Source organism: Podarcis pityusensis (genome assembly GCF_964106645.2).
Source record: "Podarcis pityusensis genome assembly, chromosome: 13".
NCBI classification, from domain to species: domain Eukaryota; kingdom Metazoa; phylum Chordata; class Lepidosauria; order Squamata; family Lacertidae; genus Podarcis; species Podarcis pityusensis.
This window is the reverse complement of record NC_138038.1, coordinates 40,281,939-40,305,530: the sequence shown is the minus strand read 5'-3', so window position 1 is coordinate 40,305,530 and position 23,592 is coordinate 40,281,939. Positions and strand designations below refer to the sequence as shown.

General features: G+C 44.6%; 1 protein-coding gene across 3 annotated transcripts; it reads left to right on the top strand.

Annotated features, from left to right (window-relative positions):
- The first annotated feature begins 1,418 nt into the window (after nucleotides 1-1,418).
- Nucleotides 1,419-23,105, top strand: LOC308461796 (uncharacterized protein). 3 transcript variants are annotated; one of them, XM_080978966.1, is made up of 5 exons: nucleotides 1,419-1,656; nucleotides 7,685-7,852; nucleotides 13,739-13,810; nucleotides 20,756-21,375; nucleotides 21,746-23,105. In XM_080978966.1, exons 1-3 carry the CDS (start codon nucleotides 1,522-1,524, stop codon nucleotides 13,781-13,783), a joined length of 348 nt encoding a protein of 115 aa, XP_080835092.1. In that variant the 5' UTR covers nucleotides 1,419-1,521; the 3' UTR covers nucleotides 13,784-13,810; nucleotides 20,756-21,375; nucleotides 21,746-23,105. The 3 variants fall into 3 exon arrangements, 1 of the variants encoding a protein (XP_080835092.1); XR_013978967.1 differs by lacking the exons at nucleotides 1,419-1,656; nucleotides 7,685-7,852; nucleotides 20,756-21,375; nucleotides 21,746-23,105 and adding exons at nucleotides 10,689-12,798; nucleotides 16,016-16,470; XR_013978968.1 differs by lacking the exons at nucleotides 1,419-1,656; nucleotides 7,685-7,852; nucleotides 20,756-21,375; nucleotides 21,746-23,105 and adding an exon at nucleotides 16,016-16,470 and having other exon boundaries at nucleotides 10,689-13,810.
- The last annotated feature ends 487 nt before the right edge of the window (nucleotides 23,106-23,592 follow it).

Genomic DNA, 23,592 nt, shown 5'->3' with positions numbered 1-23,592 from the left:
TCATCAGATGCCACCTGTAATAAAGAAATCACTTTAAAACCTGACACATCATAGCAGGATATAAGAAGGATAAAGCACCAATAAAACATTGAAACAAAACAGCAACAATAAAGCACCATATTAACATACAGAATGAAATTAGAAAATAATAAGTATTCGCCAGCTGCTGGAAACATATAACAGAAGATGACAGGAACAGAGAGCCGGAAAGAGTATTCCAGAAATGGGATTTCACCACAGAAAGAGCCCTGTTCTCTATTCCCCATCAACTGGATTGCACAAAATCCCAAACATTGTGTGTGATAGTTAGGCATGTAATATGTAAGTGAACATAATCTGTATGCTGTGCTCCATCATTCATATGCTCTGCAATGGTGAAGACCTTGCAGCTAGAAAGCACCAGCTTTCTACCAAATCCTGGCAGTGGTGGGGTTGTTTTTGTGCCATAACAAAACTTCCAGACAGATGGAGACACGTGAGGAGGGGCTGCCGTGGGACTGAGGAAGCTGCCCACATGCCACAGAGAGGCAGGGATGCTTCTGGCTGCCATTGGTGGAACAGCTGAGACCAGGGGCCAATGGGCTTATCTGGAACTATCAGTTTGGCTCACTGGCCAGGGATGATGGAAGCCGAGGTCCAGCAACACTTGGAGTGGAACAGCTTCTCCATCCTTGGGCTAGGAAATGACAGCTGAGACAAGGCAGAGTGAGCTGCCCAGAGGAATGTGGGGAAGAGAAGGCCAGACACAAAAGTCGGAGACATAAAGGAAAAAGAATGAGAATGGGCAGAAGGAAAGGGGTGTGGGTGGTCAGGAAAGAAGGGAGCAGGCTTTGATTTCAGAAAACAAGCCAGTTCTTTGGCTCAGCCTTTCCCAACCTGGCGTGGCTGGACTCCGACACCCATCGGCCCCTGCGTGAATGGCCAGTAGCAAGGGATGATGGGGACTGTAGTCCAAAGACATCAGGAGGCCACTGGCTGGGGGACATTGCTTTACCGAAGGGCTTTTTGCCCTGATAGAATGCTTTATTCCTAATATGGACCTGGGCACCGCTGGCATAGTTCATGCCAGGGTTCATCAGGCCTCAAAAGCAGGCGGCAAGTCAAAGTTCGCTAGGATCAAACACGTAAGGAGCGTAGTCACCTTTCAGCCAAGGCCTCTCCCTTGTGATATATCATTTATTTATGTCATTTTCTTTATCATACATGCCGATTGCATGCGTGTTTGAACTCCCCCTTCGCCTCAGGAGGTCACGAGGAGGCAAGATTCCCAGCTGAATTTGCATTTCGCCTGCCAGGCTAGATGGTATCGCCGGATCCATCCATTTGAGACTGAGCGGCGGCTGTCAATTAAGGCAACTTGACTGGGATTTGGGCAAGGAGAGGGAGGAACCCCACGTGCATGAGTAGGATGAGGACTATGTGAATTGTTCCCCAGGGGCAAAGGAGACGAGGAAAATGCCTGCCTTGGCTTGCAGAGCCCCTGAGAATTCTACGCGTACAGCATGAGGCAAGAGCAGCCAAATGCCAAAGCCAGAGATCACCATGCAGCTGAGATATGAAACGGAGAGATTGACCCTCAGCAGGCAGAAGGTCCCAGGTTTGAGTCCTGGCATCTCTAGGCAGGGGCTGGGAATGCCATCCCAGCCTGAAACTCAGGTGAGTCACTGCCAGTCAGAGCAGGCTGTACTGAGCTAGATGGATTGTATGTCTGACTTTGCATGGCAGCTTCCTATGCCTCCATTTCTGGTGGCCTTCGGAAAAAGCTGAAGTTCCCAACTAGATCAATGAAATCTGTGTGTTCCGTGTTCATCTCTACCTAGTTCCATCCTTATTTCAGACGTCACGATCACAATTTCAGACATCATGACGTACATCGCAATGTCTAGCGGTGATTTTTTGCGAGGTTGAAAACCAGATTATCGCCCAGCCCTAGTTCCCGTTTACTGCTGATGGAGGGATACTGAGATCAAACAGAGGATGCTCAGGTCCAGCCTTTGACAATGAGAGATTCCAGTTTGGGGGCTGTCTATCAAGCTTCATCTCAGGGTAATAATGTCATTACACTCCAGGAGATTGATGGGCGGGGTTGTGTGCGTGTGAAGCCTGTCATAGTTGCTAGGCAACCATAGGGTGTGCTCCCATAATCAGATCTTGGGATAGCCCCATGTGCTAGAAGTAACCGCAGGTCCGTCTTGGTGATCCAGGATAATCTGGCTTGGGTGTTGTGGATCAATACAGTCCAGTGTGTCCTTCAGTGTCCACCCAGACAGAATCATATAGCTCCACCCACAATTTTAGTTCTGCTACTAGAAGTGTTAGATGCAGAGCCAAAAACATAAATGAATAAAGCCAGGGGTGCCATTCTTGTTGTTCATGTGCATATGCAATATGTGATAAATGCACTTGATTCCACCACATGGGGCTGCATGAGAGGCAGCATGCAGAGAGTAGGGGGTGTGTGGGTGTGAAATCAGAGGTTTATAATTTTATCCATCCCTTACTCATCTCTCCCCCCCTAAACTAAACAGCCTCCAAACCTCCCCATCTCTCCTCCTAGGCAAAGAGCTCTCACCCCCTTGTCATTGTCAATTGCTATTTTTCTATGTCCTGACCTTTTACAATATTTGTTTTGAGACGGGGTGGCCACCACAAAATTGTAGGGTTGAAAGGGACCACAAGAATCACCTAGTCGAACCTCCTGCCGTACAGGAATCTTTTGCCCAACATTGTTGTTGCAAAGCATCTGGTTATTAAGGGGCAACATCCAAATCCTTTATGTTTTATTTGAGGGATTGCTGGGTCCAATCAAGACCAGAGAATGACAAAAGGGGAGGTGCAACTGATTGACGTGACTGAGACTACCTTCTAAAAGAGAGCCCCTTCATCACAGTTTGAGTGACAGCAAGTTGCAGGTGGTCACATTTATCTCCATGCTGTGAAAAGTCTTACTTGCTGAATTGTTCTTATTTACCCTCTGTTAGAGACGCGGGTGGCACTGTGGGTTAAACCACAGAGCCTAGGACTTGCCGATCAGAAGGTCGGTGATTTGAATCCCCACGACGGGGTGAGCTCCCATTGCTCGGTCCCTACTCCTGCCAACCTAGCAGTTCGAAAGCACGTCAAAGTGCAAGTAGATAAATAGGTATCGCTCCTGCAGGAAGGTAAACAGCGTTTCCGTGCGCTGCTCTGGTTCGCCAGAAGCGGCTTAGTCATGCTGGCCACATGACCCGGAAGCTGTATACCGGCTCCCTCGGCCAATAAAGCGAGATGAGCGCTGCAACCCCAGAATCGGCCATGACTGGACCTAATGGTCAGGGGTCCCTTTACCTTTACCCTCTGTTAAAGGGTCATATATTAGGCCAAAGGACTTTTGGACGTGGGTAGTCACTTCTCTAAAATGTGGCAGACCTGTGGAGCCTAGTTCAAAAAAGGTCTAGGTTTCTGGCTTCCCTTTTTCTTTCTGTGGAAGAGAGCTGGGTAAGTTCTTGCTAACTTCCAGGGAATAGGGTGGAGCAAGGCTACAAAGGTTTGGGTGTTGTTAATGGCGTGGTGGGGTATTCTCAAACAAGCTCCTAACATTGCACACGCAAGCACACACCCACCCAAAACCTCCTTCTTTCCTTCCCGCAGTATTTCCTTTTGAGAGTTCAAATAATAAATGGGTGGGGTAGTCTTTTCATGAGTAGTTTTTGAAAGCAGGTATGTGTGTAAAAAGTATACGTATTTCCGCAGCTGTTTGGACAGCTCCTTTTATTTTCTGCAACTAAGAGGACTAGAGGCTTGAGACTGTCTGATGTTTACAAAGATCATGCTGAATACGAATGTGTGTCCTTGGGTGGGAACAGATTTGCATTCTTGACACAGAAAGTAAGATTGGGCCCTTTGCTGTAGGACCCTGGTGTTACACTGCAGAACAGAATATGCTTCAAAGAGGAGAGTCGGGGAGAGAAGGAGATAGACCTGTAAGGGTGTCAGTAGCCTTATTCTTAATATCTTCTGTGTAGCATCTAGCTGTAGCTGGTGCTTAATTTCTTATGTTAAGCGTTTTTCCCCTTATGTGCAAGTGATATTCACAGCATACATTTAAAGTATATTCAATATACATTTGATGCATGTGACTTCCCCCAAAGAATCCTGGGAAGTATAGTTTAATGGTGCTAGAAATGCTAGCTCTGTTGGGGGGGGGGAACTACAGACCTCAGAATTCTTTGGAGAAGTCTTGGGTTTTAAATGTGCTGCTCTGTATCGCTTGGGGCTGCCAACTTTCTTTCTTTTTTGCAAAGCTCCTGTGCCTCCAATAATGGCTGTGTAACATGCAGAAAAGGGGACGCGGGTGGCGCTGTGGGTTAAACCACAGAGCCTAGGACTTGCCGATCAGAAGGTCGGCGGTTCGAATCCCTGCGACGGGGTGAGCTCCCATTGCTCAGTCCCTGCTCCTGCCAACCTAGTAGTTCGAAAGCACGTCAAAGTGCAAGTAGATAAATAGGTACCACTCCGGTGGGAAGGTAAACGGCATTTCTGTGCGCTGCTCTGGTTCGCCAGAAGCGGCTTAGTCATGCTGGCCACATGACCCGGAAGCTGTACGCCGGCTCCCTCGGCCAATAAAGTGAGATGAGCGCCGCAACCCCAGAGTCGGCCATGACTGGACCTTATGGTCAGGGGTCCCTTTACCTTTAACATGCAGAAATTCAGCAGATGAAGCTTTTCCTTGCACACAGATTCATTCCCTAGATTTCCTGCTGTTCATGCAGCTTTTTAAGGTATATATGAGGAGCCATGTCAGCACAGAAGTTGGCTTCCTTCGGGGAAACACAATGTTTACAGACATAAAACAGTCCTTATTTGTTAAAGGTATGAGCAGCAATGAGTTAGCTTGAGGTAAGCTAGCTTACTTGTGAAGGAAAGGGCGGAAATGTTTACAGAGCTAAAACAACAATTATTTGTTTTTGGATCATGTGAACGAGCTATTCTTCATTATCGCCGGGAAGATAATTGCCAAGGCAATCACAAAACAGAATCTTCTTATATAACAAACTAGCAGCAGCCCACGGTTTGGCTAGTGAATTCCAAAACACACACACACCCATCAACGCACGCTGCCTCTCGCAACTATTAATCTTTCTCTGTCCACATCTCCATATTAGTTCCTTCCTTCTCCAAGGGAGAGGAATGGAATAAACAGAACCACCGCTCTTGTGGAGGAGTGTCTGCCAGCCATAGAAATGGGGAACCTGTGGCCCTCCAGATATTGCTGGTGGACCACAACTCCCATCAGCCTCTGCCAGGTCCAACCAATGGTCAACAGCACCTGGAATGCCACACTTTGTTTCCCCAGCCCTAGTGCACTGGCTGCGGGCTTCTTTGTAAGGGAAGGAAGAACAGATGGAAGCCACCAATGTGCAAAGCAAAACCTGCTCTTCTCTCCTGTCCACTCCCTTGCCTGCCTCGTTCTCTCTCTCTGTATTGTTCTTCTCTCTGATACATTCATTGTTCATGGCAAGACCTGTCCCTCACAATACAATCTGAGCTACTGCAAGTAGATTGGATCAGGTAATACAGAGCTGAGTTGCTGCTACTTTTTCTGGAGAGAAGTTCTGTGCTTGGCCAAAAACAAGCAGGTGAAGCTGACTTGTTGAATTTCTGCCTGTTGTGCAAAACACAGGACCACTGTGGGGGAGTGGCAACTCCATGTTTTGTGCTGCTTTGCCTGAGAAAGCTTTCCCCCAATATTGCACCATCCATGCAGGCACCTGCTATTCCTGGCTACCAAGCATTTTTCCCTTGAGTCAAACACCTTGATGGTCAAAACCATGGGTAGGCAAACTAAGGCCCAGGGGCTGGATCCGGCCCAATCGCCTTCTAAATCCAGCCTGTGGACGGTCTGGGAATCAGCGTGTTTTTACATGAGTAGAATGTGTCCTTTTATTTAAAATGCGTCTTTGGGTTATTTGTGGGGCATAGGAATTCGTTCATTTTTTTCCGCTTCAAAATATAGTCCGGCCCCCCACAAGGTCGGAGGGACAGTGGACCAGCCTCTTGCTGAAAAAGTTTGCTGACCCCTGGTCAAAACCCTAAGAAGTCCTGGAAAGGAGCTATATAGAACAGCCACACTTGTGAAAATAAAAAAATTCCTTCCAGTAGCACCTTAAAGACCAACTAAGTTAGTTCTTGGTATGAGCTTTCGTGTGCATGCACACGAAAGCTCATACCAAGAACTAACTTAGTTGGTCTTTAAGGTGCTACTGGAAGGAATTTTTTTATTTTGACTATGGCAGACCAACACGGCTACCTATCTGTAACTAGCCACACTTGTGGATAGTGGTGCAGAATTTGTAGAATGGTTGTCCAGTTAAATAAATCTTAGTTTCTTGATCTTACAGATCACGGGGGGTGGGGGGCGGGGGGCTAACCTTTTTTAGTCCAGGGATGTTGTGATGGGGGCAGCCACACATCCATGATTCATGCGCCAGTAGCAGTGAGTACAGCCAACGCATATGTTTATACACGAACACTCGCCACACCTACAACAGGCACATAACAGACACGCAGACTCAGCGCTCTCACTCGCACTCAATTTTGGCAAGCACCATTTCGGTGGTGCTTGGAAATGCTGTCTTTAAAAGAGCAGGCGGAGGGCTTTATCTCCTCCCTTTAATGGCAGGTACCCTAGATCAGAGATAAAGCCCTCTGATCTAGGGTACCTGCCATTAAAGGGAGGAGATAAAGCCCTCTGCTTGTTCTTTAAGAGCCAGGTGTTTAAAGAGCAGGTGGAGTGCTTCATCTTCAGATCAGGAGATAAAGGAATGGGAGTTGGCAGCCACGTCTGGCCCATGTTACAGATTGTGAAGATTTATCATCACCTCCTAATTTATTAGGTTGACATATAACTGAATCAATGGTTCTGAAGCAATGACAGGAAGCATCCACTCTCTGATTTTTAGATCCATTTCCCTTCAAGCACCATCTGAGAAGAGGTACAGTGGTACCTCGGGTTAAGTACTTAACTCGTTCCGGAGGTCCATTCTTAACCTGAAACTGTTCTTAACCTGAAGCACCACTCTAGCTAATGGGGCCTCCCGCTGCCACTGCGCCGCCGAGGTACCACTGTATTCCTAATAATAATAATAATAATAATAATAATAATAATTTATTATTTATACCCCAACCACTCTGGACAGCTTCCAACAGAATATTAAAAACACAATAAAACATCAAACATTAAAAACTTCCCTAAACAGGGTTGCTTTCAAATGTCTTCTAGAAGTCAGGTAGTTGTTTATCTCTTTGACATCTGATGGGAGGGTGTTCCATAGGGCGGGCGCCACTACCGAGAAGGCCCTCTGCCTGGTTCCCTGTAACCCCACTTCTCGCAGGGAGGGAACCGCCAGAAGGCCCTCGGCGCTGGACCTCAGTGTCCAAGCTGAATGATGGGGGTGGAGTCGCTCCTTCAGGTATACTGGGCTGAGGCCATTTAGGGCTTTAAAAGTCAGCACCAACACTTTGAATTATGCTCCTGCTCATACAGGAAACTGGTGTTTATTTATTAAATTTCTATACCACCCTTCATCCAAGGACCACAGAGTGGTTTACAATATCTTGGTGTTGCACATTAGGGTTTCTCAGGAGAAAACGGGGTGAGAGGTGCCAAAGCAGACTAATAGCAACATGCCTGTTTCTTCTCCAGGGCAGCCACCGGTGCCTCCACCCATGGCCTTTGAGACAATCCAGTGAAAAACTCATTGGCTTCCTTCAAAGAGCACCTGATATAATCTTAGTTGATGCAGCCTCCCAGAACTTGAGCTCCGAGAGTGATTATGAAGCTCTGGATAAGATGCAAAACCCGAAGGAGAAGGTATGAAAACTCCTAGTGAAGATCCAGATCAAAGGGGAGCAGAGTTGCCAGCAGTTCTTGGAAGGCATAAGGAGCCTCTTTCCAAATTTGCCTCCAGACTTACGGCCTCCAGCAAGCGGTGAGTAAACGCTCAGCAACACTCTCAGTTTTCTGGAATTTGCTTCTCCAGATCTCCTGGTTCAGTGTGTCCTTCACAAAGCTCCACATCCACTCAGGGTTAGTGAACATTTTCTAGCCAGCAGGCCGTACCCTGGGTTCCTTCGCCCAAGCAGGGCACTCTGACAGGTGGGTGGGGCTAGCCACCTATCAATCACCTGACATCATCATGGCATCAGATGCCTCATTCCCCCCCCCCTTTGTCGTGTGGCTTGAGCTCAAGTGCAGCATCTACCAAGCAGGTGATAGATGCTGACCTCAAGCCCTGCTTTCAGCAAGGATTGGTTGTGCTGCAGAGTTATGGCAAATTCCATAGCACAGCTGATCCCACAGCCTTGCTATCACTGATGATCAGCTGATTGGTGGTGCCCACAAATATCCCTTGGCAAGGAACGATCAGGAACATGCTCTAAGCTACCCCCCCACCTTTTTTTGCAGTCAGATTTCTTCTCTACCTGCCCACTCCTGATGTCTCATCTGACGTCGGATGTGGAGGAAGTGGGTGTGGTTTGGGGCAAATGGTCTCACAAGTCAAATTGGTGCCTGTGTCTAAGCCTAATAAGGCATGCAGGAAGGTGGTTCCCCAACCCTGCTTTAACAGAACCAGGATGGTTTGAGTTGCCCAATCTGTCTGTCTCCTGTACAGTGAAAATGAAAAATTCAGTGCCAAGATTTTTGCAGGATGCCTGTGGCTTTGCTTATACCACCTGATTATTATAATAACTATTAATTATGAGTGCTGCACCTTAACTCCACACTGTTTTATGACCTTGTAAAAGCTATCCTTGCAACACGCTTATGAGTGTAGGCCACTATTATCCCCATTTCAAAGACAGGGAAACTGAGACCGAGAGACTTACTAGTACCTGGTGAGTTCAGCATTTAGGTGCAGTCATGCTTAATCCGAGCCAGGCTGAGCACCAGGAGAAAAACTCAGCCAGGCCACACTTGAGGGAGAGAGCAAGAAGGCAGAGTGTGGCCTGGGCATTAGCAGAAAAAGGGCCACTGAGGAATTGCAATCAGTCTTCATGCATCCAGAATTGGAGGGAACAGCCTTTGGGTCAAAGGTGTGCTTGAGTCCTGGGACCCAAACTTGATGTGCATATTAATTCATAATTTTTCCTTGAAAAGTATACTTTTTAACCGTTGTTTTATTCATTTTGCTTTTTATCAACCTGTTCTTAACATTTCTTTTTATTGACAGTCTTAATGTATGCTTTTTAGTCTTTGTAAACTGCTTAGAGGCTTCACTTGCAGAGAAACAAATGAACAAAACAAGTAATTAGCAGCAGTTTTCTGCCTTGCAGGGGTCAGCAAACTTTTTCAGCAGGGGGCCGGTCCACTGTCCCTCAGACCTTGTGGGGGGCTGGACTATATTTGGGGGGGGGGGATGAATGAATTCCTACGCCCCACAAATAACCCAGAGATGCATTTTAAATAAAAGGGCACTGTAATGGTTCTAAGGGGTTGCTCGTGCGTAAGCAGGTGCCTATCCCCCTGGCTGGGTGCAAACACCTGGCTGGGCTGCCAAAGTGAACCTCCTCTGTCCGGACAGCCACTCACCCGTGGCTGACTCAGTCGCTGGCAGAATCCGTGAGTGGGCGTTTCTTAAACTTCTTCCAGCAAAGAAGCTCTTTGACGCCTAGTCTCCGCCTACCCTATCTGCGCAAAAGCCTTCTGCGCAGGGAGGGCGTGGGCAACGGAGGACCCCTACTCTCCCCGCTGGTCCCAGGCAAGGAGTCATGGGACCGCCTCGCCACTTCCCCCACCTGCCCCCCTTCTCCACTGGTGCTACGCTGATTCTCTTCCCCAGAAGATGGGCTGCTTCTCCCGATCCCCAGACGCTCTCTGGAATCCCTCTGACTTTTGCGCTCCCCCTCCAGTACTGATGGCAGTTCCCTGACAAGCACATTCTACTCATGTAAAAACATGCTGATTCCCAGACCGTCCGCAGGCTGGATTTAGAAGGCGATTGGGCCCCCGGGGCCTTAGTTTGCCCACCCATGCTTTAAGGCAAGCAGCAGATTTTAGAGCTGGGGGAACCTGTGACCCACCCTATCCGACCCTGGAGATTCTGGAGGAAATGGGAGCGAGGTGTGTCTGGTGTACGTAAGCACTAGGAACAAGTTTCCCAAAATCTCATATACCCCTTGGGCTGGTAGCAGTGGGTAATTTAATCTAGTTCCTCTGTGTTTTGATTTCTCCGGGGCAGCTGTTTTCCTTTCTTTTTGGTGACTCAGCACGGCAAGAAGCAGCAGCACAAGCAGAAATTTTCCATTTTGAACCCAGTGACACAAATATGCTTCCTATTTTGCGTGCAATGTGAAAGTATTGCTCAGCACTCCATTGTCCCCATAGCAGCACTGCTGCATGTTGTTTCTTTTGGCTGAGTAAGCATGTTGCACAGGAGACTTGTGGTGTCAGTAATATTATTTACAAATATGGAATAGTGGGACCAACATGTCTCCTACTGCTGGCAAGGAAGCCACTGACCAGGATCCCAATGCAAGAGCATTATTCCCTGCTACCCTCATGTGCCTTCATCTGAACTTGCATGTCTGGCTGGCTCCAAATCTGAAGTGCCATCTTCTATATATATTTATTTTTTCATTTAGTTCAATTTATTTTTAGTCATTTCTTGAGTGCGTAGTAATTTCGGTCCTTGCATTGATAATAGTTATTAGTTCATTCATATGATCAGGCAGGAGGCAACTTTGTTCAAAACAGAAAATTATGATGGAAAAAGAACACTGAACTACAGTTATGCCAGGGAATGAATTCATGCTTGTTTATCCCAGGAAGCATAACACCCAGATTGGAACAAAATGAAATGACAACATTGCACTGGCTAGTTGATTTTGGGTGGCTTGTTTCCAGAGAGCTTGAAAAAAAGATGTAAGAAATTCATCTCTGTCATGAGGTCTAGAATATTCTTTTTAAAAAGTAATAAACATTGAGCATCCTCCCCCCCCCCACACAAAAACAACAACCCAGAGCAGAGTGATTACATGTGGGGGCTCTTGCTGCTTCTTCTGGAGTGAATATACTTAAGGAAATTAATAATATTTTATACAGTGCTATGAATTAGATATTTACATACTAACGTAAGTAGAAAAGTCAGCTTTCTGCCCTGAGTAGTTTATAAACTAAATACTGGCAGAAGAAGAGATGACAAGAGAGAGGAAGGTGAGCAAATTCAATTTCATCATGCACTTCCAGGGTTAAGCATACTTTGGGATGTTTAAAAAAAGCAGAAAGGATCTGACCTCTCCAGTGTGTGTTACAATGACCCCAGGAGAACCAACTTCCCCTTGATACATTTGAGCAACACTTGCATTTCTAGTTGCCACTGATGAAATATTTGTGATTTTCTTTCCTCTGAAATGTCATCATTTTGAACAATGGACCCAATTTATCATCGTTGGGGTTTTTTCTCTTTTGCATAATACTGAATTGCTTAAGATATATTTTCTTATTTTCACTTTTAGACCATTTTTTTGTTGTTCCAAATTGTTTTCAGCTTTCCCTGCTTTTTGTCATCGACGGCAGGATATGGAACTTCCTTTATTGCAACTTATTCATCGACATTCAGGGAAGCGCCAAAATTTCTGCAAGTCCAGGGGCATCCTCTACCTTTCCCACTTCCCCTTTTTCAGCAACAACTTTGGACTACTTAATTTGGCCCTTCCTTGCTTTGGCCCCAGGTCTGCTTCTCCATGGGAGGTCTAGGGTTTCTTAAGGAAAGCCAACCAAAATTCCCTGGAAGAGATCATGATAATGTGGGAAGAAGCAAAGAGAAATGCCCTTCTCTGCTTTATTCTCAACATTTTATGTCTTAATGTTAAGTCTGAATTGAGCTGGTTCTGCTGGAGAGGAGAATACGGTAAATAAATTCTGTTCACCAATGTGCTAGCTCAAGGATGGGGAACCTGTACTCTTCAATATGTTTCTGGGCTACAATTCCTATTACCCCCTCACCATTAGCCAGTGGGAGTTGGAGTGCATGTCGGAATCTGCCTTGCGTGCATCTTAATTTCACAAATACCCTAATGAGGTGTGAACTGATAGTGACTAACCAGGAACAGGAAGCTGGGGCGGTAGTAGATAATGAAGACATCAACTGACTGTGTAGAAGCAGTGGAAAAGGCAAATTCCGTGCCATGGAAGATTAGGAAAGAAACTGAAAATAAAACTGTATGCCATCATACAAATCTAGTATATGACCACATTAGGAATAGTGTGTACAGTTTGGTTGCCTTGCCTCAAAAAGGGTATTGTAGACTTAGAAAAGGTTCAGAAGAGGGCAACCAAAATGATGGAGGGGATGGAACAATTCCCCTATCAGGAAAGGTAGCATGATATGGGACTTCTTCACCTAGGGCTGTCCACACTTCTGCTTGTCCTGTGCAGAGAAGGCACGGATCCAGGTGGTTTTCTCCATGCCCCACTCCTTTCCCCAAGAAGCCCTGCTCTTTAGCTTTAAATCAGAGCAAGCGTAAGTCCAGAGAAAACCCAAATTGTGTGTGTTTGTGTGCTCACATGCTTGTGAGGAAGGGGGAGAGAGAGAGAGAGAGCTTTTCAACCTTGAGAGGATGAACAACTGCATAGGAGCCTGAGCCGTAAAATTTTATAGTTGTTAATTCTGAAGGTCTTTCTGTTAGCTTGCTCTTCTCCTACAGCGTACCCAAACCAACAGATAAGTTGTTCCCCAGACACTTTGGAAAAGAATGGGCCAGGAATTCCAATCAATGTGCTGTTTTCTATGCTGAGTGGCAGCAAAGACTCAGAAGGTATGTCCTGTAGTGTACCAGTAACTATTGACAAATGCTAATTAAGGGTTAGGTCTACACTTCCGCTTGACCCGTGCCTAGAAAGCATCGGTCCAAGTGATTTTCCACTTGACCTGCAGTTTCTAGGCACAGGTCTGAGCAATTTCCCCCTTGCGCCACTCCTTTCCCAAGAGAAAACCTGCCATTAAGAGCTAAATCAGAGCAAACATCAACCCAGAGAAAACTCCAATTGTCGTTTGCTCTGACTGAGCACTAAAGAGCGGTTTTCCCTGGGGGGAGAAGCAGCAAGACAAAAGGATGTGTGGATGAGTCCTTGCTCTTTACTGATGTTCCAGAACTGTTTGCAACCCTTTGTAATGTCTAAATATAAGCCATAACACTGCCTTCATTCTTCTCAGAAGCCTCAAGGTCTAGGAACATCCATTAAAATGAAAATACTGAAGGTTCTCAGACCATTTGGTCCACATACAATACTGGTTTATAGTGCAACAAGGAACAGCATTTATTCTGATTCATCCTATGAAAAAGCACTCACGCACCCTTCAGTTTCTTAACATGCTTTGTGATGAATGATGTGGAGCTCCTCATTACCCTAGGGCCTGCTTAAGCTTTTGCCCATCTGCTTTTTCTACCTCTCCAACTATCCTGAAAAACAAAGCCTAAACCCCAAGGTTCCTTTCTATCAAAACATATTTTTTGCTTTCCTCACAGTAGCTCAATAGTTAAACATTCCCCAACTGAACCTTCCCCTCTTAGCACATTCTGGAATATCGCAGCCCCCTAGTTTTGGTTGGGAAAGGGAGGGTGTCACTGATATTCAAACACAGATGCACTAATTTCTTCAGACGTGTAATCCGTCCCTTATCCTGATTGTGGCTTGGAAGAATGAGGGATACTTATTTTCTGCTTAACAGTCTTTTGTTTCTGTGTTTACATACAGAATCGTCAAATATATCGAGTGAGCGAGATCTTGATATGGAAGTGACAAAGATGGAGCAAGGCATTTTGAATGGTAAGAAATTCTCTGGAAACAAGGTTAAGAACATAAGAAGAACCCTGGCAGATTAGACCAAAGGCTTACTTTGTCCAGCATCCCGTTTTCCCTCAAGTGGCCAAATCAGATGCCTTTAGGAAGCCCTTGAGCAGGATATGGGTGCAATAGGACTCTCCTGATCATGTTCTTCTCAGGACCAGATTTAGGTTTGATGAGGCCCTAAGCTACTGAAGGTAATAGGGCTCTTTATATGTCCAGTTGTCCTTTGTCAACAACAAATTGTCACTGTTTTTTGTGTTGAATATATGCTATATGGTAATTTATGGACCTAATAGGTATCTAAAGCCATTTGCCACTGTTGCTGTATGTAGGTTTTATTTTATTTGTTTTTTATCTTATATTTTGGAAATGTACACCCAGGTTTTTTCCCCTTTAATTTTTTTGGGGGCCCCCAAAAGAGTGGGGCCCTAAGCTATGGCTTGATCAGCTTATACGTAAATCCGGCACTGGTTCTTCTGAACCTGGTGGTAGCATATAGCAATGATGATTTAGTAGCGTTTCAATACTTTATCTTCACAAATATCTAATCCCCAGTAAAAGCCATATAAATTGGTGGCCATTATATTTAGTGGTAGTGCATTCCATTGTTTTTAACTCTGTGCTGTATGAAAACGTACTTCCATTTGTCAGTCCTCCTCACTCTTCTGTCCTGGAGGACTCCAGGCTTTTTAGCCTTACAAGAAAGGGAGAAAAACGTCTCTCTGCCTTTCTGCCCACTTCCTCCATACTGCGGTTGCTTCAGAATAAACTACTTTCCTATGAACAAAGGCAAGCGGTGTTACCCATCTCTGCAGGGGTTGTTCTGGAGTAAGTGCGTTGTTTCTGTACTACTTGCACGATCTTTATTTGAAAGATTACTTTTCCCCTTAAGAAGGAATATTCTGAGTGAAATTGCCTGGGGAAATAATCATTATTTCTAATGTCCCTATGCAAGCTAGATTTCTAATGCCCCTAAGCAAACTAGATCCATCTGTTTTACAAGATGGGGGCCCATCCCGTGTCCTCATGCTTAGATTCTATGGGTATAACTAGATACAGTACTACCTCAGGTTACAGACGCTTCAGTTTACATATGCTTCAGGTTACAGACTCCACTAACCCAGAAATAGCACCTCAGGTTAAGAACTTTGCTTCAGGATGAGAAGAGAAATCACATGGCAGCGGCATGGCGGCAGCGGGAGGCCCCATTAGCTGAAGTGGTACCTCAGGTTAAGAACAGTTTCAGGTTAAGAACGGACCTCCAGAACGAATTAAGTTCTTAACCCGAGAGACCACTGTATTCCTATCCCCCCATAGCCCTTTTTGCACCTTCATACAGCAGGGATAAAGAGCCCTGAACAGGAAAATCTGAAGGTGGGTTCTTAGTGCGTTCAGCAGAATGCATGGAAAATACTCCTTCATAATGTCTGCCCAATGCATGAAGATCTGAGACTACAGTTAATGAAGATGTTCAGGGCAGGACTTGTCTGTGCAGATCAATCCTCTCTCAAAATGCCTCAATGCTGTTTGTGTTTCCCTCATATGGGGCATACTTACAGGGGAGAATTTACAAGCAGGAGCAGTGGGAGTAAATTCATCCCTCCAAAATCTAGGCTTACAGGAAGTGGGCAAAATGTCCCTAGTGAGTGGGGCATTTGCATACAAGAATATCCAGACCTGGGAGGGGTCTGTTTACTTCCCCTTTGGGGGAATCACCACAGCTCAGTGGTGGATGAGCTGCTTTGCTTGCACAAGGTCCCAGATTCAACCTCCGGGTAGGGCTGGGAAGGTCGCTTGTCCAAAATCCTGGAGAGAGGCTGTCAGTCACCAAAGACAGCACTGAGCTTGGTGGGCCAGTGGCCTGAATTTGCATAAGAGTTTCCTGTGGTTTAAGCAACTGCTCCCATCTTCCCTTTATCTCAAGAAATTGGGAATCTGAATGATCTGTGCACTGGGATAACATCTAGTTATAAGTGGACATGCAAGGGAATGGGGGGTAAAGGGAAAAGGCAGAGCAGTGTTGTAAACAAAATCTGCCCTTCTTCCCTTATGGAGTATCCAAGAGCCCATATAGAGTCCTTACATAGGTTCCCTATTGGTAGGAGAAAATAACAGAGGCCAACCAGAGAATATTGAGAAGCAAAGCAGCTAGTAAGCCTGATCTTTATTGATCTGTTGCAACAGGGTGCTCTGCTTACTCGTAGGAAAGGAGGAGGACCTAGAACAACAGTGTGCCTGCCCTTATATAGATATTTTAAATTCCCTGCCCTGGAGCTCAAGACCACCCCTCCATACATCATACATACATCACAGAAGGGGTGTAATCCAAGACCACCCCCCACTAACATCATACCTACATCACAGAAAAGGCGGTCTACAACAGAAATTTGAGTGCTGTTGTTTGTCCTGTTTGGCTGGTTTTCTGATAATACCTTATCTGATTGCCTCTCCTGGTAGTCTGCCCATTCCTCTGAAATGGTGATCACCCACTTCCTGAGACAATGGGAAAGTTCCCCCACCCCCTCCCTCCTTGCAGAAAAAACATTTGGTCAGTTTGGGAGTCAAAATGGTTTCAGGGAGTCCAAATGGTTTCAGGAAGGTCTTCCTGTGCTGCTCCAGACATTGGTACATTTATGAACATTTATCTCATATATATATATATATATATATATATATATATATATGACCTTAAAATTCTTATAACAGCAGGGAGATGGGTTTGAGCATGCCAGAGTGAAAAGATAAGGTTTTAAACAGGTCACTAGAAGGAGCCAAGCTGGAACGTCAGGGAGTATAATTGGTTTTTGGCTTGGCTCTTTAAACAGGCTGTCACTGACGGTGCAAACAAGACATGTGCTTACTTAATCTTGTAAATATTAATATTGCTAAACAAGCCTTTTCCCTGACCCCCTGGCTCTCATAAGGAGAGCATCTTATCTTAGTTCCAGGCAAGCTGCATGTTTGACCAAGTGTTTTCATGCTGGATACAGAGGAAGGAGCTTCTTTCTCAATTAAGCTGCTGAGGACAGCATATTTTCATGTTCTGACTGGATACAGGAGCTCATGAGACATGAGTAAAGGCAGTCATTATCTCTTGTAGGCTAGGTGCTTAAGGAAGCTCAAATTCCCCCCTTTTTGCTGCAAGAGTCTTAGGCATCCTTTCCCATTGCACACGTGTGTGTGTGTGTGTGTGTGTGTGTGTGTCCCATGCTGCACTGCTTCTGTTCCTGTGCAAGTTGTCTTCTGCCCAAGCCTATGTTGTTTGTCTTGTTCTCTGCTGTGGCAAAATTATGTAACTTACATAATTAATTTTGCAAACAATATTGTTGTTTCGCTGTTCCACCCTTTCTACTTCAATACAAAGGAAACAATGTCAATGGGGGTGGGTAATCTATTCTGTATCAACAACAGCAAGTAGCTATCTTATTCACTAGATTGATCTTTGTCCTGGACATGGGACAAATTTGTGAACACCAGCAATTTCCACTCCTGTTTCCATTTTTGCAGGAGTTTTTCCAACATCCCAATGAGGAGAGGAGTGGTGGTGATGACACCCACCTTGAGTGGCGCAATGCCTATTGCCTGGCCTGTGTGCCCCCCCCCCCAGATCACAGGGCCTGAGGCCATTGCCCCAGTTTGCCATACCTTAGGGACAGCACTGTCTTTGCTTCAGGTGAATGGTGAATGGAAGTGTGACGTTCATACGGAGCCCCCGGTCGTCTCATGGACTATTGACCCGTACACCACTAATCTGCTGCCACCAACCAGGTCCTCCCCGGTAAAATCACTTCAGCCTCAGTCAGGTTCTCAATTAATAAAGAAGAGTGTGTTTTATTTCAGACACAAACAAATTTTTACGGCATTCCAAACATTGTTACTCTTTACTTTCTTAGTCTTATTTTCCTCTCTCTATCTCTTCTACCTCCCCTCACTCAAGAACCCACTGCCCTAACTGTCTCTCTATTTCCAACTGCCTGCCAACTGCTTCTCCAACTGCCTTTCCCAACCAACCAACCACCAACAACTCCCAACAACTAACTCAAACCTTGCGCTAAGCCCTTTTATACACAGGTAGGCTCCGCCTCCGGCTTTCCTATTAGTCTATATTTTTAACCCTATCTCTCCCCCCGTTCAAGCATTTTCTAAATGAACGGGCAAACGCCACTGGAAGCAAGAGCAGAACATAATAAATCCTATTGAGCTGTGATATCCCCCCCCCCAAAGCAAATAGGCACAGGGCCCCCACACTATACCACCCTCCCAATCTGAATCAAGGCCTTGTGCTGGTTTCCCACCCCAAAAAATCTCCTCTTCTGCACTAACCAGCATCTTCTTGTGGGGAAATAGGAAGGGTAGGGAAATAAATTTTGGCAGAATCTGGTACGGTGCTTAGATCCAAATCAGGAGCACATCAGCAGGGAGGACCCTGTGCCTGTTCTTCTTTTAAAATAAAAGTGGCAGTCTTAAAGCACATGTATTTATAAGCATGTTTGGTGTAATTTATAGTTCAGTCCATTTTCTTCAGATATTTCCCTCCTTGTCAACCTCTAGTCACCAGCTCTGGATTGCGGGGAAGAGTAAAATAATGAGACATCCATTTTTTATGTGGCTTTTCATAGGATAGTAATAATGGAAATTGACAGCTTGTTTTTTACCTCAGGGAGCCATCTTGGTTGGGGGTGAGCTGCTGCTTCAGGCTTCACCCTTCCTGTCAAGTAACAGTCCAAACTTTTCCGAACATTTAAATTGACAAATGGTATTTTTTTGTGGATTGAAGAAAAAGCTTGTGTACATGAACAGAAAACACCTCTTAAAATTTGAAGGTGCCACAATAATGGTTTTTGGCTTTGAGGGGCTTGTGGTGGTTCATTCAGGGGAAAGGATTATGATACCCATAATTGTTTATATAAAGGAGACATGTTCCTCCCCCCCCAAACCCTCCCCCTGCATTTTATTTTGCTGTTAAGAACTCTTGGGTTTGTGAGGGAGCCAAGGAGCCACAAAAGGGCAAAATCCCACTTCTCCTGAACAGTGAGTTCCAGGGACAGCAGTAACTGGGTTTTGGGATTCCACTGGCAGAGAGAGCATTGAAAACTCCCACCATTTTGCTTTGTTTGCAGGTATACAGGTAGAGGCGCAGGCAAACAGGTGCTTTGCCAGGCAGCAGGTCCACTCTGCCACTAGGGATGAAGGAGGAATCCATTTTAAATGGATTTACGCACAAAATTCAGTGGTTCTGATCCAGTTTGGCCACATTGGACAGCCTCTTGCATCAGTGCTTACTGGGGTTCTTTTTTTAAAAAAAACTACCTTTGACTAATTATATGCCAAACTATTTGGATTGCAGAATACATGCCTTCTGCTCTTTTCTTTTGCCTTTTCCCGCATACAAATGCATGCCCACCTGCTTTTTCATTTTCTCCTGACTATATTCCATGGCTATTGAGCATGCTCAATCCTCATTGGCCTGTGATAATTTTTGGGGGGTGTTTTTCTTCTTTAAATTTATTCAGACTCTCTCTCACACACACTTCCACAAACTTTAAGCGTCCTCTGAACAGGGTGGATTTGATTTAAGTCAGTAAGACTTGATTTAAATCATTATTATTTTTTACAGAAAGACTCATTCTTGCTGGTATAATCTTAATATTTACAACCAGATGAAGCTTTCATTTTTGGAATAATAAATTTTCAGAATAGTTTTTACAGTTATATCAAAAATTACTGATTTGGTTATACTATTAGAAATACACTGACTATTAGAAATACATAGAAATACATAATTATGAAATTATTGTGAGGTTTAATAAGTTAACTGTTTATATTTGGACAACTTTTCTGCTGTACTTTGTTGGAAGGAGAAAAATAATCATTTCCTTAACAATTTATTTAACTAAAACAATAACATTATAGCATATGTATCCATGTTTGTTAACTGATGTGGTTAAACGGGTTTTTTCAAAAAACAACAACAACACCTTAGACTGAGTTTTAGCACACATGAAAAACTGAAAATAAATCCTTATTTCCTTATTTCCAAATAGGCTTTGGACTATAATGTAACTTAAATAGAAAACTATCTTTAGAAAGATTTTCCGTCCAATAGCATTTTATTTTAAAAATCCAATTTAAATAAAAAAAATCTGATTTATTTTTTTTAATTATAAAATCATTGATTTGTATCCACCCTACCTCTGAAAATGCTGATACCCGATGTTGTTTCTCAGTGGCCTGTTTTGACTGCAAAGTTGTTGGCACTCAAGCATGCTATTAGAGGAATCAACGGGTTCACTCTATTAACAAGTGTTTGACATGCTAAGCTTGTGGGGAAATTCAGGATGCAAGTTCTAACTGTTCTTGTTGTACAGAGCACTGGCAAATCCACCCTTCTCAATGCCATGTTTGGACTGCAGTTTGCAGCCAGCAGCGGGTGATGTACATGAGGAGCATTCATGACACTCCTCAGAGTCACAGAGTATTTTCAGCAAGAACTTGGTTGTGATTTCATTCTGGTGATTGGCACAGAAGGTTTGAAAACCGCAGAATTGGCTAAGTTGGAGGACAGTTGCGAACATGACAATGAGCTGGCCACCCTGGTGATTGGGCTCAGTGACATAACAATATTTAACCTGAAATGAAATCTTGGATACAGGCACACCTGTTAGACCATGGGTAGGCAAACTAAGGCCCAGGGGCCAGATGCGGCCCAATCACCTTCTAAATATGGCTGGCAGACGGTCCGGGAATCAGCGTGTTTTTACATGAGTAGAATATGTAATTTTATTTAAAATGCATCTCTGGGTTATTTGTGGGGCCTGCCTGGTGTTTTTACATGAGTAGAATGAGTGCTTTTATTTAAAATTCATCCCTGGGTTATTTATGGGGCATAGGAATTCGTTCATTTTTTTTTCTTCCAAAATATAGTCCGGCCCCACACAAGGTCTGAGGGACAGTAGACTGGCCCCCTGCTGGAAAAGTTTGCTGACCCCTGTGTTAGACCATTACAGGGAGGACATGGCAGTTTTGGGGGAGGAATCCTATCCTCTGTGATAAAGAAAACAAGAGAGGCTCTGGAGATCTCGGCAAAACAAACGAGTTTGTCTGAATCCTTGGAGCACTGCTGCCACGAGATGAGTGAAGAACTTGCAGTTTCCAAGGACTCTTTGTATGTCATTTTGTTCAACAATAGTGCTGAGGCTGGACCTTTCTTAGCTGAGGTACAGACCTATGTTCCTGAGAAGATGGAAGGAATCCCTTCAGAGAAGTTTAAGATGAATGTTGAGGTGATAGTTTCAAACATTCTATTCAAGCCCCAGGATGAAATCTTGAAGTGGGTGTTTGGCTGTGAGAAGCATTGCCCGTTCTGCAAATTCCCCTGTGAAGCTGAAAGTGGCACTCACCAGGAATATTTTGCATCAGTTCATTGGCCTCAAGGGGTAGGGAGGTACAGAAACCATGAAACTAGAAAGCTTGTAATATTCCTTATGCTCCTCTGATGTAATCTCAAATGCCAGTTTCAGAAACAGGCACACAGGTGGAGAATGGTAAAGGTACCCCTGCCCGTACGGGCCAGTCTTGACAGACTCTAAGGTTGTGCGCTCATCTCACTCTAGAGGCCGGGAGCCAGCGCTGTCCGCAGACACTTCCGGGTCACGTGGCCAGCGTGACGAAGCTGCTCCAGCAAACCGGCACCAGAGCAGCACACGGAAACGCCGTTTACCTTCCCGCTATAAAGCGGTACCTATTTATCTACTTGCACTTAAGGGTGCTTTCGAACTGCTAGGTGGGCAGGAGCTGGGACCGAACGACGGGAGCTCACCCTGCCGCGGGGATTCGAACCGCCGACCATGCGATCGGCAAGTCCTAGGCGCTGAGGTTTTACCCACAGCACCACCCGCGTCCCTTGGAGAATAGTATCCGTATATAAAAAATATTGCCAGTATTATCCCGACTGGCACATCCAGCCTGATGATAGCATCACAGTCTCAGACTACTGGAAGTTTGTGTTCACGGAGTTCGGTTAGCATTTTGCTCAAGCTTATCATGCTTTCTCTGCATATTTCCCTCAGGATTGGAAAAAAATAACCAAGGAGCAAGTGCTGGTGAGCATCCAAGAATAATTTAATATGAAATAATAGGTAACAGCTGCCGCCATTTTAATCTGATACCCAAGTGCCTGATTCGGTTATGGAATTATTGTTTTGCATATGCCAATCGATCATTAAGGATTTTTGGTTTTTTTAAAAAAAAATTAAGGGTAAACAGGCAGAGCTATTATACACTGCCAGGTACCCAGTACAGTGGTACCTCGGGTTACAGACGCTTCAGGTTACATACACTTCAGGTTTCAGACTCCGCTAACCCAGAAATAGTACCTCAGGTTAAGAACTTTCCTTCAGGATGAGAACAGAAATCGCGCGGCGGCAGCGGGAGGCCCCATTAGCTAAAGTGGTACCTCAGGTTAAGAACAGTTTCAGGTTAAGAACGGACCTCCAGAAAATTTAGTTCTTAACCCGAGGTACCACTATATGATTGATTTAAATCCTTTATTAGGCATAGCACACCACACACTAACAAACAAACATCATATACAGAATGTATAAAATACAGGCTCAGCGAACACAATTTATCCCAGTCCTATTCTTAACTCCAAGAAGTAAATCGATGTACATAGATAATATAATACAACAACACAACAACCTCACCTACCATTAAAAACCACTAAGTCTCTTTATCATGGCCCATTCTTTCTTCATGGACAGCACTTAAAAATTCAGCCGCTATTAAAGTAATTTGATCATCGCTGTCCGCCAGCAGGTCCTGAACAGTTGGTTGTGTAAAGATCTGTCTATTAACTTTTAGGGCCTCAAATAATTGTTTTCTGGCATAACTACCAAAATCACAGGAAAAGAATATATGCTCTAAAGTATCGGGTTCCTGTTTTCTGCATTTGCAGAGACGCTCTGATTCTGGGATAGCTAAGTATCTTCCTCTCACTACCACCGAGGGAAACATGTTGAATCTGGCCAACATAAACAGCCTACACGATTCGTGTTTCTTCAGATTTGTCATGTATCCCTTTTGGAAATCTCTACACAAAGGGAGATTCAAGTGGATAGGAGAGCAAGTGCTGTGCTTTGCAGCCTCAAGCATGGCGAGAACACTTTTTTTCTGTAAGAGTCTTCCTGATAATTTCCCATATGTCTTTGGGATCAGAGATTTCAAAATCAATTAAAGTGAGCCCTATCGAATCCAGTTTTCTCCTACAAATCAATGATAGATTGTAGATTGAACTATCACTTAAAAGATCGTAAAGTAGAGAATTAGGGGACAGGGCTCTATAATGGAGGAAGATCCAATATTTCAAGGTCCTCAACCATGCTCTTACTGATAAAGGCAATATTCCCAGCTCAAAACATATTGTTTCATATTTTACAGAGTTTGCAAGTCCTAATAATGACCTCAGAAGGGATGCGTGGAATTTATCCAACCTCTTGAGGTCACCTGAAATCCACACTGGTGTACCATATAGAAGTTGGGCACAAAGTTTCATGTCAATCACTTGCAATACAGCTGGAATAAATCTGTTTCCTACTGGAGAAAAAAAGTAGGATTTAATATGGTGGGCTGTCACTTTGGCCTTAACTATTGCAGCACATATATGTGTATTCCAATTCATATTATTTTTAAATGTGATTCCCAGATAATTGAAGTGCTTAACTTCCTGTATTAAATGTCCATTAATTATACAGCCTTTTGGG

Coding starts and splice junctions, on each gene's coding strand:
- LOC308461796 (XM_080978966.1), top strand. CDS start 1,522: ATGCCAAAGCCAGAGATCACCATGCAGCTGAGATATGAAACGGAGAGA. Junction 1,657..7,684: donor CATCCCAGCCTGAAACTCAG/GTGAGTCACTGC, acceptor TTTCTTCTCCAG/GGCAGCCACCGGTGCCTCCA. Junction 7,853..13,738: donor TGCAAAACCCGAAGGAGAAG/GTATGAAAACTC, acceptor GTTTACATACAG/AATCGTCAAATATATCGAGT.